This window comes from Ictidomys tridecemlineatus, chromosome X, assembly GCF_052094955.1.
Source record: "Ictidomys tridecemlineatus isolate mIctTri1 chromosome X, mIctTri1.hap1, whole genome shotgun sequence".
In the NCBI taxonomy this organism is placed as follows: domain Eukaryota; kingdom Metazoa; phylum Chordata; class Mammalia; order Rodentia; family Sciuridae; genus Ictidomys; species Ictidomys tridecemlineatus.
This window is the reverse complement of record NC_135493.1, coordinates 112,161,168-112,176,650: the sequence shown is the minus strand read 5'-3', so window position 1 is coordinate 112,176,650 and position 15,483 is coordinate 112,161,168. Positions and strand designations below refer to the sequence as shown.

Sequence of the window (15,483 nt, the reverse complement as noted above, 5' to 3'; positions counted from 1 at the left end):
AGAAAATGGGTGAGTCCAGTGACTCATGAGAAGTACAAAGGTTGAGAAAGAAGAAATTGGTCCTAAATTACTGAAACACTGTCGCTCTGTGGCTTTTTTAAAAATAGTATATATACTCTGTGCCATAATCTCTTCTAGGTAGTTCTCTTTTCACCTTGCTTCAGCCAAGATCAAATGAATTAAGTGGAGAGAATCTCACTTTTCTAAGGGATTACTCTGTGCCAGGTGTTTTGCTGGACACTTTCACAAAAGTCAACTCCTTTAATTCCTGTAACCATTTTTGTTTGGAGCTGAGGATACAGAATTAGAAGGGATATGTGACTTGCCCCTGGCCACCAGATGCTTAGTGGTAGAGCTGAGCAGATGAAACTACAGCAGTTCGACAGCAGTCAACAATGGTGAACCATGGCTAAGAGCATTGCTTAGATCTTTATTTGCTAAGAAGAACAAAGGAACTGGGTGCTTTGTAGGTAAAGATAGATCTAATTGTGTGTGTATTCATGTTCATATGTGCTTTTTAAGTTAAAAAAAAGAGGAAGTAGTAAATATATATAGTAGAAAACAACCACTCAGAGATTTTTTTTAAAAATACTAAATTTATACAAAAGTCTTTGTATCCTACAGTTTTGGAGATTAACAAATTGCTATATTGTTCATACTAAGACATCATTATACCTTATGAATAAAAAATGACCATCACCTGATACACGGCTATGATTACATCCTTAATATATTCTTGTTAAGAAAATCTATTACCCAAATATGCTTTCTAAATTCATTTCAGTTTAGAAATAAAGGACTCTGTAGGGGTAACTGCATTATATTTCTTTTTTAAAAGGTAACTGGAAAGAAAGAATGATTAAAGCAGGAACTACAGTAAAATTTAAATACACTAGCATCTTTGTATTTGAGGGTAAACTAATTTTCCAGCAGTGAATCACAGGATCATTTTGTTCTTGACCCTCACAGCTCACACTCTGGCCTTATATCTGCCCTAGAAACACGGACAACCCTCCAGACTGTATTACCCTAACCACAATCCCCTGTGAGCCTTAACTTAGAGTCAGAAAAGGTTATGCCTGGAACAGCTCTTGGGAGACCACCAAATCCAACCTCCTCAATGCAGAGACAAGCAAATCAAGGCCCAGAGACACCAACCACTTGCCCAAAGTCATATAGCAAAGTGACATCTGAACTGAATAGATAAGTCTGTTTACTATGCCAGTGCTTCTTCCACTGGATCACTGTGTCATCATGCTCAAAGAGCATATGGTGAGCCACTGGGAGAAGATACAGGATCAAGTCTCTCTTATACCTTGGAGCTGGGTAGGATGTCCAGGTGCTCTCAGCACTACACTCTGTGTGAGCTGCCAAGATGGTTGGGATGAGGGACTCCTGGGGCTTTACCTCCTCCTCTCGGAGCTTCTGCTTCCTCTTCTCTTCTACAGCAGCCCTCTTTTGATCCTCCCGTTGTCGCTGCTCTTCCAGTTTCCGCCATCGCTCCTCAATTTGCTTTTCATACTGGAGCTTAGCTCTTTTCTGTTTCTCCAGGATCTGCTGCTCCCGGGCAGCTGGTGAAGGAAAGCAGAAGGTCATTTCTAGAGCACCCCATGTGGCATGAATTAAGAATAATAACACAGAAACAAGAGTGAACAGCAAAACAGTCTACTGGGATCCTAGGATGCAGTGATGAGACTAAAGTTCCTGAGACCTCCATCACTAGCTGGGTAATCCTGGGCATGTTAACTGTTTGTGCCTCCATCTCCTCTTCTGTGAAGTGAAGATTATGGTTAGTCATGTATGCAACATCACAATATGGTGACAACTAAATGAGATAATGCACATAAAGTACACAGTAATGCTCCAACACATGGGAGCTGACTATTATTGCTATCACTAAGTCAAACTTATGCACAATGGCTAAACTGTACACTAGCTTGAAACGTGATAGCTATAAGAGTGCATTCACTCAAATGTGTTTAACTGTGCATGTAGCAAGCAGATGCTGAGCTGGGCAAAGGGATAAAACACATGGAAAAGATTGGCTTTCCCTCTGAGAAACTAAGGACCCTTAACTTCACCTGGTCAAACCATGGAATGGTTCCTCAAAGTAGGCAATGCCTGAACTGTTTAGGAAGAAGCCAAGCAAGAACCCGAAAGCTCCTCTTTTGTCTCAATTGAATGGGGAAATCATCATCTACCTACTTCACAGCACCCTGTGGAGAACACCCTGTACTTATCTATCTATAGCATACAAGACAGACTTTCTCAACCAAGGCACCCTGATGTAACATAGAAAATGATTTAAGTGCCAATATCTTAGTTTTCCTGAGGATGACTCTTCTAGATGTTCAGAAAAGAGCTGAGTGAATGCATACAGTGAATGCTTGAGGGCTTAACGACTTGCTCAAAGTTCTCTTTTTTTGCCTTCATGCCCACAGCCCCAAGCACAGTGCTTAGGACACAGAAGAGGTTTAATGATTCCTAAGTGAGTGACTAAATGAACTGTTTGGAAAATTATGCAATGTTTATGAACATACCAGTCTCCATGTGGATCCACTCCTAGCAATTGTCCTAGCTCTCTTTGCGTTCATTTGCATATTTCCTAGGACCTTTAGAAAAGGTCCTCACCACCTCTCCACTTCCTTGGACCTAACCAGTCCAAGTGTACAACTTACCCAGACATTTTTCTCTTTCTTCTCTTCTCTCTTTGGCTAGTCTTTGTCTCTCATCTGACTTTAAAAATCCATCCATACCTGTAAGAGAGAAAACATGATGATTTTAAGTTCTTCACTCTTCCCCTATGGATATACACCTTGGGTCTGGCTGCACACACATCATCCACTGTTGCTTCTTCATTTGAAGCAGAGCATCTATCACGCCCCCCATGCACATATACAACCAATCCCCAACAGCTGTAGAGCAGTAGCTATGGCTTCCATGAGTACCTGCCAAGCCATGCTATAGTGGTTCCAACACCAGCATGGGAGGACAGAACCCTTTCCCTAATCCTGTTCCCAGGTCTGATCCTGGAAGGGTCTGAAAGTGTAGTAAATGACCGAGCAGAGATGCTCACCAAACCTCTCCCAGTCTTGTTACCAAACCTGAGGGGGAGAGGAGAAGCATAAAAATGTACAAGACTTTGGATACCAATTATTACATAGATATGAACATTTTATTTTCTGGAAAGAGCCAACTGCTAAGGGACACAAGAGTGTTTCTCAGGAGAGCACTGTAACTCTCATGTTCAATTTCAATTCTGCCAAATTTGCTCTGATGTCAATCTTAGTATCTAAGAATCACAAAGAAGAAAGGAAAATAATGGGATATTCCTGTTGTCATTCAAATATCTACAACAAATAAAATGGAACAAAAGACAGTGACCCCCCCCCATTCCAGGAAATATCCTTAGAGTTCTACATCTCTACCCATCCCCTGCAGGACCCTAAGGAGCTTTTATTCTTTTTTCTTTTTTGGGGGGGGTGGGAGGAGGTAACTGGAGATCAAACCCAGGGGTGCTTAACTACTAAACCACACCCCTATCCTTTTTTATTTTGAGACAGGGTTTCACTAAACTGCTTAGGGCCTTGCTAAGTGCTGAAGCTGGCTATTCCTGTCTCAGCCTCCTGAGCTGCTGGGATTATAGGCATGCACTCCACCGTGCCTGGCTCCTAAGAGGCTTTCTAAATTAAAGAGTAAATGGATCTTCATGACTGTTTTGAAATTAGAAATAATTGCACTCTGTTACAATTGGTTATTCATGAGTATTTGCTACATGCTGTTTAAGCCTATCATTCTGGAGAAATTGGCTTTAGTGCTAATGTTACCACATTCCCATTCCCAGTCCCTGGGCCTTCTTCTCTGGGAGCACCAACTGACTTCACACTATGCTTTGCTGCCATAGCAACCTCAGCTCTTTCCAGGGAGGCTCTTGCTGTTTGATATCCAGAAGGGAGGACTGGAAGCTTGGCCTGCTATGGAGGTAGTGGAAATACAGATGGTGAATAACATAGCTAACACTGGGTTGTCACAATTCCCTGTATGAGTCTAATTTTGCGGGCTGTAGGTCTAGTTTTAAAACTTAGTTTAATTTTATAAGTACTGGGGATACTAAAATTTAAGAGAGAAGTACTAGAAAATTAACCCTGGACTTTAAGTGCTATTCTCCATGTTTGTTCTTAGTCAATTCTTAATTATGAAGTTCCCAACATTATGACTATTATAAATTTAAAGGCCCAACATCTCACATCTCAAACCATTCCAGCCCCCCAACACACACCCAATATGACTCTCTTTTCCTAACTTGACATCGGGACTACCTTCTGGCTTATACCATTCCTTCTCCCACTCCCACCTGTTTAAACCACACCAACTTTCAAGACCCCACCATTCCCAAGACCCATGATGCCCCATGCTCCCACAGTTTGTGAAGTCCTAGTTTCATCCTCCTTCCCCACAGAGATCTCTCTTCTATAACTTGTTCTCCTCACTACCTGGCGGCTCCAAGGTGCACATGCAATGCTCCAAAGACAGGCATGAAGTCAAGGGCAGAGAGATAAAGTCAAGTTTTTCTTTTCTCTAAACACTTTCAGATTCTAGTTCCTACATCAAGAATTTCATTAAGAATTTATGTAAAAAGCTACAAAGAAAAGCCTAGAATGTGTGGACAGATGTTTCCTTTAGCACCCACATCAACCTCCCTACCCAACTAGAACCTGAACCTTGCTTCATACTACCCACACCACCTTCTTGATATTGGGCCTGCCCTATCTCTAATGAAAGTGTTCTTCAAGCAGGCCAAAAAGAAAGAAAAATGGAGAAGAAAAAGGACCAAATGTTCCATAGATATGCATGGTTTTAGGCTGCCCCCTTGTGGGTACCTGTAAGAATCACATCTTCAAGTCATATCAGTAGTGTTATCATAAAAGGAAGTGAAAATATAACAGTTATTATGGACCAAGTGCACTGCCTGAATTTACTGGGCCCAACCACGCTCTGGTGACAGAGGCACTATTTATGATCCTCATCTTATTGGGGAAGAAACAGAAGCACAGAGAGGTTAACTAGTTTGTCCTAGGTAGCACCATCAGAAGTAGAGAAGCCAGACACCAAAGCAAGAACCTGACTCCAAGAACCACACTTCTTTTTTTGAGGTGCATCACTAGGTCACACAGGAAACAAATATTATCCTGGTCCCAAGAATGAGCTTGAAAACCTTAAGAGCAGAATGTGAGTCTAACTCATTAGAGAAGCATGAAAAAGGCAGTTTTATGAGCCAAGCACGGGCACAGCTAGGCACAGATGCAGTGAATGGACAAGCAGGCTAATTATTTGCTTCTTCCTCAAACTGATTATTTGGAAATGTTTGCTCAGCAATATTGTAGAGGCTGATGATAGGTGGGAAACTGGGATAGGACCATGGGGACAGTTGTAGGCTTCTCCTTGCTCATGCCAAGCAAATCAGCTTTGGCCTACTAAAGTGGGTAGAGTGACTCAAACAACCCAACATAGGCAACTTAGAATCTCTGTGCTGTCCATTTGTCATCCACATGTCACACATGGCTATTTAAATTTAAAATAAAAGTAAATATGAGGGCTGGGGTTGTGGCTTAGAGGTACAGTGCTTGCCTGGCATACATGAGGCACTGGATTTGATCCTCAGCACCACATAAAAATAAAATAAAGGTACTGGGTCCACCTACAACTAAGAAATATTTTTTTTAAAGAGAGAGAGAGAATTTTAATATTTATTTATTTTTTTAGTTATCGGCGGACACAACATCTTTGTTTGTATGTGGTGCTGAGGATTGAACCCGGGCCTCACGCATGCCAAGCGAGCGCGCTACCACTTGAGCCACATCCCCAGCCCTAAAAAATAAATGTTTAAAAAAATAAAAATAGGAGCTGGGGTTGTGGCTCAGAGGTAGCGCGCTCGCCTAGCATGCATGAGGCACTTGGTTCAATCCTCAACATCACATAAATATAAAATAAAGATGTTGTATCCACCTATGACTAAAAAATAAATATTTTTTAAAAAATAATAAATAAAAATTTAAAAAAACTAAATATGAGCCCAGGTCCTCAGTCATGCTGGGTATATTTCAGGCATTCAATAGCTACATGTAGCTGGTAGCTACCGTAATGCAGTGCTAAAGGAGAAGCATGGAAGCTCATTTTTTGATTCTCTCCTTTCACATTTAGATGCTCTGAGGCAAATATGAAAAAGGAAGATCTGAATTCAATCAGGGTTGGGTTTTGCTGGCTGAGGTGGGCCTGCTCCTTTCCTCCACCCAACATCTGTCTCTTCTGTTTGCAGAGTATCAAGCAAACACTCTGAGAACATCCTTTCAAAGATGAATCAAATAATTAACTTGCATCCCCAGTTTTCACCCTCTAACTATCAGTGACCCTCCAGAGGATGTCAAGAGGGCCCTAGATTCATCCTAAGGCACAAACCAGAAGGCCATGAACTTTATCAACTATTACCACTATCAAAACATAGCCAAATGTAAATTACAGGAATCCCAAAAGACTATCATGAACACTAACACCAGAGATGACTTCTGAAGACACAATATACCCAAAAGTTAATGCTGAATTCAGTTCCACAAGGAAGCCTTTATGTATGGCCTGAAATCCTCAAGTTTAAATTTTCCTACCCAACAGTCTTCTATCCCATGTGCCTTGCACATGTTCATTTATTGTGTGTGTATGTGTCTTTTTTTTTTTTTTTGTGGAGCTGGGGATGGAACTTATGGTCTCACACGTGCTAGGCAAGTATGCTACCCCTGAACTACACCCACAGGTTGTTTCTTTAAAAAAAAAAACAAAACAGGACCTAATTTTATACTTAAATCCCATGAGAACATATGGAAAACAGAGCCACGCTCATCAGGGATTGAGCAGGTAGGGGCAAGAGGAAGTGGGCAGCTATAAAGGGCATCATGAGGGGTCCCACTGGTGATGGAAATATCTTGCCTATATCAATGTCAATACCCTGGTTGTGATACTGCACTATAGTTTTGCAGGGCATTACCATTGAGGAAATTATGTATAAGTTACATGGGATCTCTGTGTGACATTTCTTATAACTAGAGGTGAATCAACAATGACCTCAAAATTTAGAAAAAATTAATTATAAAAAAGAACCCCCCCCCAAAAAAAACCCTGGCACAAATGTGAAGCCCTGGGAGGGACCCAAGACAAACAGAGTTCAGGGGACACTCTAGCTGAGGAACCCTACCTAGAAGAAGAATGAGGGTGCTCACATCAGGACCATCCCTACCCCACTCTTGATGCAATAACGCTTCCTAGAGCAATAGTCTTCAGGTAAATGTGTACTTCTGAAATAGAATTAAATGGAGAAAAAGGCCTCTATCATAGGAAATTAAAAACAGGAATACTGAGCAGCTAAACAACTATTTTATATTTTAAAAAAACAGCATAAAATCTCATATTTCACTGATTTGCCCTTCTTTAGCATAACTTCCCATTATCCGTGGGCTGCAGCAACACATTGAAAAAAACTAATTTAAAAATGAATTTTATTAGCCTGAAGCACTCTACTATTAGAATATTAATGAGCTGATATTAGTCAATTATTCATGGTACTGGTAAGAACCATTACTGAAATACCGTTTTAAGGAGAACCAGCTGTGTTTGACTTTTAAAAATTAATTGCATCAATTTTAAAACAACCTCCCCAATCACACTCACATCTGTGCAATTGCAATGTCCAAGAAAAAAAGGAAACCAGAGCAAAGAGCTCATCCAACAGATAGTCCAATGACAGCAACTCAGTATCTCTAGGGAGCCCTGATTGCTTCAGGAGTAGCCTGGTGCCTTGTTCTCTATGGCCTCATGGGGGCGGACTCTTTCCTACCTCGCGGTGATTCCAGTTAGTACTATGATGATCTTAAAGGAGATAAGACCACTTCTTCAACTTTGGCTTTATAGTGCAAAAGCTCCCCAGGTGATTGTGATTACATTGTCATTGTTGATTCACATGTAGTTATAAGAAATATCACAGGGGGCTGGGGATGTGGCTCAAGCGGTAGCACGCTCGCCTGGCATGCGTGCGGCCCGGGTTTGATCCTCAGCACCACATACCAACAAAGATGTTGTGTCCGCCGAGAACTAAAAAATAAATATTAAAAATTCTCTCTCTCTCTTAAAAAAAAAAAGAAAGATCACAGACACCATATACCCTATACAGTAGTAATACCCTGCAAAACGGTAGTACAATATCAAAACCAGCGTGTTGATATTGATATAGGCAAGATATAAAACATTTCTCTGTCTGTGTCATACATTCATATACACACATGCATACATGCTTGGATCCCCTTTCAGATTCTTGTCCAGTCATTCTCAAGTGTGGCATAAGCCTTGGTGCTTTAAAAGTTTCCCATAAAATACTCATGTGCAGCCAGACCTAAGAACTATCCAAGCCAACTGCTCCCCACACTGGAACATGCATCAGAGCCGAAAGGCTGTGAAAACAGACTGCTGAAAATCATACACCTACCTCCACCCCAAGTTTCTGATGGAGCAGATCAAGGGTGAGACAAGAGTCTGCTTTTTTAACAAGGTCTCAGCGAGTCTAATGCCACTGATCTAGGGCCTATAGCTTATTAGTGCCATTGGTCTAGAGCTCTGCTGAATCTGAGGGCAAGGCCCTGCCTGTGGCTCCCCTCTATATGTCCAGAGCCCAGAGGAGTGAGCCTCCAAATATGTCTTCCAAAGGAATGATCAATCACCTGCCCACCTCCAGCATTCATCCTTGCTCTTACATACTATTGTCTGGTCTGTTTACTGGACTTAAACTCTTGTCTTATGTCTGAATCCCCAACATTGGTAGGCACTCAATGTTGCTGAATGAATAGACCATGAACATTATGTCCTATTGATGAAAATTCCCAATTTGTAAAGCAAAACAAAGAAATAAAACCTCTACCAGCAGTGTCTATACAAACAAGAGGGCTGGGGCTGGGGCTCAGTGTTAGTGCACTTGCCGGGCATGTGTGAGGCACTGGGTTCAGTTCTCAGCACCACATATAAATAAATAAAGGTCTATCAACAACTGAAGTAATAAAAAAAAAAACATTTTTAGCCATCATTGTAACCATTATCCTACTAGAGTTGTGGAAGGAGGTAAAGAAAGACACACAACTTCCCCCACTGCTCCCCATGGTCCAAAACACACACAGACACACACATACACAAATCTTTCCTATAAATCCTATCAGCACTCTCTCACAGCATTTTTCCTCTTTATTTCACATTGGGGTCCTTCCCTCTCTTCTTTGAGGTCCTCAAGCACAGGAAGCTCTACCTCCATAGGCTCCCTCTCACCACTCCTCCTTTTCTAATCTACCAACCAGGATACAAGCACCTTTAATTCTGTGGTTCTGGGGGTTGAACCCAGTGCCTTATGCAAGCTAGGCATTCACTCTACCACTGAGTTACAACCCAGTTGGAATGTAAGCCGCTTCTTCTTTTTAAAAATATTTTTAAAAAGAAGAAGAAGCTTATATTCTATTAGTTGTTGATGGACCTTTATTATTTTTATGTGGTGTTGAGAATCGAACCCAGTGCCTCACACATGCTAGCCAAGCACTCTGCCATTGAGCCACAACCTGCACCAGAATGTAAGCTTTTTAAGGGTAGGACCTGAATCCTATTTCTTCTTATAGCCCTCAAAGGGTCTTATACAGTATTTTGTACTTGATAAATGCTCTCTTTAGTTCATAAAGGGGGTGCAGTGACATATACTGAACACCTACCATGCGGCAGACCCAGGATAGGTATTAAAAAAGGTTTCCTGGAGCCAGGTGTGGTAGCATATGCCTATAATCCCAACTACCTGGGAGTCTGTGGCAGAAGGATTCAGTTTAAGGCCAGCCACAGCACTTATGGTGATTCTATTTCAAAATAAAAATAAAATAAAATAAGGGAATGGTAGGTTAGTAGCAGACTGCTTGCTTAGCATACAAAAGGCCCTGGGTTCCATCTCCAGTACCTAAAAAAGAAAAAAGAAAGACATGTTTCTTTATTTCCTACAGTCCTTGTGACAGCACCAGAAAAAGAATGATGATTCCCATGGCTTCTGTATGACCCAACCCTCTTAACTGAAACTTTTGAAGCTTCAATTTCCCATATTTACAAGGGGGTGACAGAACTGTCTAAGAACACTAGCTCAGAGGACTCACCATCTTGGAACACACATCGCTCCGCTGCCACCAAACTGTGAGAAAGTCAAGCCACGTGTCTTATGGGAAGTGCCTATCTGAGATAAGCTGGAGCCACTACCAACTGGCCCAGCCCAGTCACCACTGCCATCTCAGGAGAGACCCAAGCAAGAAACAGTTAAGCCCAGGCAACACACAGAAACCTGAGAAAAAAAAAATGTGGTATTGCACACCACTGAGTTTTGGGGCAGTCTGTTACACAACAGCAGAACCAGAAGGCCAGTCAACAATCAACTGCAAGCAAATCAGCAGCATTTTCTGAGCATCTATTGCCCTGGAGCCAGTTTTCACAATACCCTGTACTGCCCAGTGTCACCTTCCTGGGGACACTGGCACTCCACCAACATGCTTCACTTCTCAGCCAAAACTGCTCTAGTGATGATTATGCTGTTCCCTCAGTCACCATACACTGGAAGCTGCTTCCCACTATGGCCCCCATCAGAGTAGACCCACAAATGGCACCAACTGACATGGAGTGATGTGGGCACTTTGCTACTGACCAGCAGATTTGTAGAGGTTCCCTGTGGCAGTGAGGAAAACATGATCCAGAGGAAAACGAGGTATTATGGTTTAGATATGGTTTGTCTGTCTCCCAAGCCTTCATGTGTCAAAATTTAGTCTCCACTGTGAAGTATTAAGTGTGTGGAAACTTAATTCAACCATGGTACTTAAGTGGTGAGGCCTGTAGGAGATGATTAGGATTAGATAAACTCATTATGGTAGAGTCCCCAATGATTGAATCCAGATGGTTTTATAAGAGGAGGAAGAGAGATACAGACACAAGCATGCCCCCCTTCTCTTGTTCTGTGATGCCCTTTACTACTTAGGGCTCTGCCAGCAAGAAAGCCATCACCCAATGTGGCTCCTTGACCCTGTACCTCCGGAAGCATAAGCCAACATAAGCCTCTTTTCCTTATAAAGTAGCCTGCCTCAGGTATTTAATTATAGTAATGAAAAATGGACTAATACAAGGAGCTAAGGCCCCATGAGATGCATTTTGACCAACAAGAGACAACTTGACTTATAAAAATTCTCGCCCTTTTTTCTAGAAGTGAACTATCCCAAATCACAAGCATCTCACACCCTCTCTGGACATGGCCTGTGGGTCAAGCAACTAGTTGTATTTAGTTGCAAAGTTGTGATCTGCTTAATGATGTATCATCTTTTATTTCTTCTCCTTCCTTCTCTGGCTTATATTCCTTTCCCCTCACTCTTAGCTCCCTGGAAGAATACCCTTCCATAAAATGTTGGCATGTACAAAAAAGAAGGAATCTGACAATGAGTTTTCACAGCACCATTAGTCATAAGTTGTAACAGCCACTAAGTAGAAACAACCCAAATGGCCAACAAGTGTTGACTGGGTAATCCATACCATGAAATACTATTTAGCCATAAAAAAGAACAAAGGGGATGAGAGACGCTGTGGAAGACTGCTAATGGGTTCAGGGTTTCTTTGGGGTGACACAAATGTGCTGGTTTTAGACAGTGGTGATGGCTGCACAACATTATGAATGTACTAAATAACACTAAAGTTTATGTTTTAAAATGGTATGTTGTTGGGCTGGGGTTGTGGCTCAGCGGTAGAGCACTAGCCTAGCATGTGCAAGACTCTGGGTTTGATCCTCAGCACCACATAATACATAAATAAATAAAGGTATTGTGTCCAACTACAAAAAATAAATATTTTTAAAAAGGGTATGTTGTTGAATTGTATTGCAATAAAAATTTGCAAAAAATAATACAAGCTGGACACAGTGGTGCATGCCTGTAATCCCAGTGGCTTGGGAGGCTGAGGCAGGAGGATTGCAAGTTCAAGGCCAGCCTCAGAAATTTAGAGAGGTCCTAACCAAGTTAGTGAGACCCTGCCTTAAAATAAAAAATAAAAATGACTAGGTATCCCTACCCTAGTACCAAAATGGAAAAAGAAAATAATATAAAAAACCACCTTAGGAAGGGTCTCACAACAAGGTTTAAAATTCATAGTCCAGTTGTGGATTAGTTCAGGGGCACAGTGCATATTCAAGGTCCTGGGTTCAATCCCCAGTGCCACCAAATAAACAAATGAGCAAATAAATAAATAAAATCCAGTTCAGTTAAATTTGAGTATGGCCTTCTTCCAGGTCTCCTAAGTGATATTTCCTTTTCTTCCCAAACATCCAGGTGATGTATCTGTTTCCAAATATGAATGTGATTTATTTGAGTATGCAAAAATCACATGTAAAACTGAGGAGCAAAAATGAATGTTGGAAAGATGAAAGAAAAATAAGTCTGTTACTATGTTATTAAAAAGGAGGGGTGGTGCTGAAAATTTGCCAATAATAAATGTGTTGTGATAAACAGCTGTTGTGATGGATGACGCATGTGAAGAACTTTCCATAGTGGCCCTTATTCTTAAGGGGCTTATGTTTTCAGATTAATAAAATGAAGACTCCAGGGACTGGGGTTGTGGCTCAATGGCAGAGCGCTTGCCTGGCATGTGTGAGGCACTGGGTTCAAGTCTCAGCACCACATATAATAAAATAATAAAAAGACCCATCAACAGCTAAAAAAATATTTTTAAAAAGAATTTCTTTTAATAGTTCCAAAGCGTACTTATTGTTTTTGTTTTTCTTTTTTATTGGTGCATTATAATTATACATAACAGCCTGATTTGTTATAATATATTCATACATGCACACAATAAAACAGTATAATTTGATCAATTTCATTCCCCAGTACCTCTCCTTTCCCTCCTCTCCCTCCCCCTGATACCCTTCTAAAAAAAGATTTTCTAAAAAAAAGAAAAAGAAATGGAGACTCCAAAAATCAAGTGACCCACATAATTTCAGATGAAACTGAAGACTCTAGTTATTTCCTGACCCTGAACACAATGAGATTTCACCTAGACTGCTACTCTCCAGGGGGAAGAGAGGTGGGATGAGATTCAGATTAGTGAAGAGCAGGAGGTAAAAATTATAGATGGGGGTAATGGTGAATATAAAAATGACAGGAAAAAATCAAGTGTGAAATCTCACTGAACTTTAATCTTACCAGTGGGAACTGAAAAACCATTTGATAGAACTTAGAATCTTTTTCATTGTCGCATGAGGGTATAGTGTTTTTGTTCAGAAAGCATCACATATTCCCAATAGTTTTCATTTAAAATCTCAGAACCAATTACCATCCCACAAACTTTCTACTTGAATTATAGTCACTCAAATTTTTTATTTAAATTTCTTTCAGTGCAGAGCTAAATCTCAATTTCCTCCATGCCCCAGGATGACTGCTTTAATGCAATGGACTGTGAAGAAAACCAACAGTAAGAAATAAAGAAGATTCTTGTCTGGCAACCTAATTTTTCTTCAAAATAAAATTCATATCCATTAAAAGCACTCTGAGAACATCAATAAATCAACCCTGAACAATGTTAAAATCAAAGCTCAATCAGACCTGTGTATAATGCACAAAAAAGAAATTGCTGAAAAGTCAATTTAATGTATGTTTGGCACTTTCTAAATTCCAAATCATTAGATTTCTTTTAAAATATTTTTTAGTTGTTGATGGACCTTTATTTTTGTATTTATTTTTATGTGGTGCTGAGAATCGAACCCAGTGCCTCACACATGCTAGGCAAGCACTCTACCACTGAACTAAAACTCCAGCCCCCAAATCATTAAATTCCAGATGAAAGGGTTCTACAAGGCTGTGTTCAAACAGAGAGGTGGATGTGTTCCATCCATCTACCTGAAAAAGAACTCTATCTTCTTGGCTTCTTGCAGTCTGCCCAGCCAACATAGTAGATCAGCAGCTGGAGACTGGGGGCGGGGGGAGGTTACAGGCGTGGGCTATGGCATCCAGTTGTTATTGTTTTTTATAAAATATGCTCACTAAATTCCTAGAGGATTCCTTCTAAAACAGCTGAATTACATTATTCAGAAAATACAGATAAGAGTATTATTAAACAATGCCAATGAGTTCTCAATGATTTTCTTATTGACAACTGCACAGTTAAGGGACCAGTTTCTTTTTTTCTTCCCAAATGCAAAACTGGATTAAGTCCAAACAATGCAAAAAGCATAAACACTTTGACAGCCAGGTCAAATAATAAGAAGAATTAATTCACCTCCTGGCATATAATCATCACCAATCTGCCACAGAAGAGTCTGCATAGGGTAACTGAAAGGCATAACAGTGAAGTTCTGCAGGAACTGCTCTAAGCCTTCTTCCCAGTAAGATGGAGATAAGAGTAGTACCTATGTTACAGAGAGGATTAAATGACAAGACTGCTTAACTGTATCCAGCACACATCTCTATTTGTTGCTCTCCCTCTTCCACTGAACACATGCCTAGAAAACAAGGCTACCTTTTCTAACAGGCATAAGACAAGAGTGCATTAAAATACTGCCATCAGAAACCCAGGGAGAACATTCTTTTTTCCACAAAATTATATTAGGAACAGATGAATGTCCTCTTGATTTCTCACCTTCTACAAAGACTACTGGTTACTTTTGTTTTTGTCTGAATATGTACACATATGCCCCCCTTCTGGTAAATCAATAGAAAGGAGATTCTTTCTTTAGCAGTATAAGTAATTCTTTTTTTATATTTATTTTTTAGTTTTAGGTGGACACAATATTTTTATTTTATTTTTTTTTATGTGGTGCTGAGAATCGAACCCAATCCCTCACACATGCCAGGCAAGCGTGAAACCTTTTGAGCCACATCCCCAGCCCAGTAATTCTTTTTTTTTTATTTTTGTTTTTAGTTGTTGATAGACCTTTATTTATTTATATATATGTGGTGCTGAGAATTGAACCCAGTGCCTCACACATGCCAGGCAAGTGCACTACTGCTGAGCCACAATCCCAGCTAAGTAATTTCTTTAAAAAAAAAAAAACAAAGATGACATTTCGCAAATACTAATTATGAAAGCATATATCATGATGCTGTTCAACATTTCAACAGTAAATTGCCTAATTATATTCACACATACATATTCAGCTATTCTAGGAACTTTTGCCCCAGCAACTCAATATGGTAAATAAGTTCTCAAAGAACCAAAAGAAAATGTGCCAAATTATAAAATCCAACTGTGCCCAGTTTTGAGAATGTTCATGGGCTAGAATTTTTCTAAAGACAATATTTCTTAGACAACTACTTTCTGCCAGGTACTATGCTCTATAATTGCTGTTTAATTCACAATAATCCTAAAGGTGGCAGATACCTTCTTGCAAGTGAAGAAACTGAGACTCCA

At 40.3% G+C, this 15,483-nt stretch overlaps 1 protein-coding gene across 15 annotated transcripts in view; it reads right to left on the bottom strand.

Moving 5' to 3' along the window:
- Positions 1–15,483, bottom strand: part of Map7d2 (MAP7 domain containing 2) — a 110,782-nt gene that overhangs the window by 58,902 nt on the left and 36,397 nt on the right. For all 15 annotated transcript variants that reach the window (XM_078035040.1, XM_021732903.3, XM_021732899.3 and 12 more), the window contains 2 exons: positions 2,679–2,756; positions 1,408–1,571 (listed from right to left, as the gene is read on the bottom strand). In XM_078035040.1, the coding sequence (XP_077891166.1) occupies positions 1,408–1,571; positions 2,679–2,756 (242 nt within the window). The remainder of the gene's footprint in view (positions 1–1,407; positions 1,572–2,678; positions 2,757–15,483) is intronic.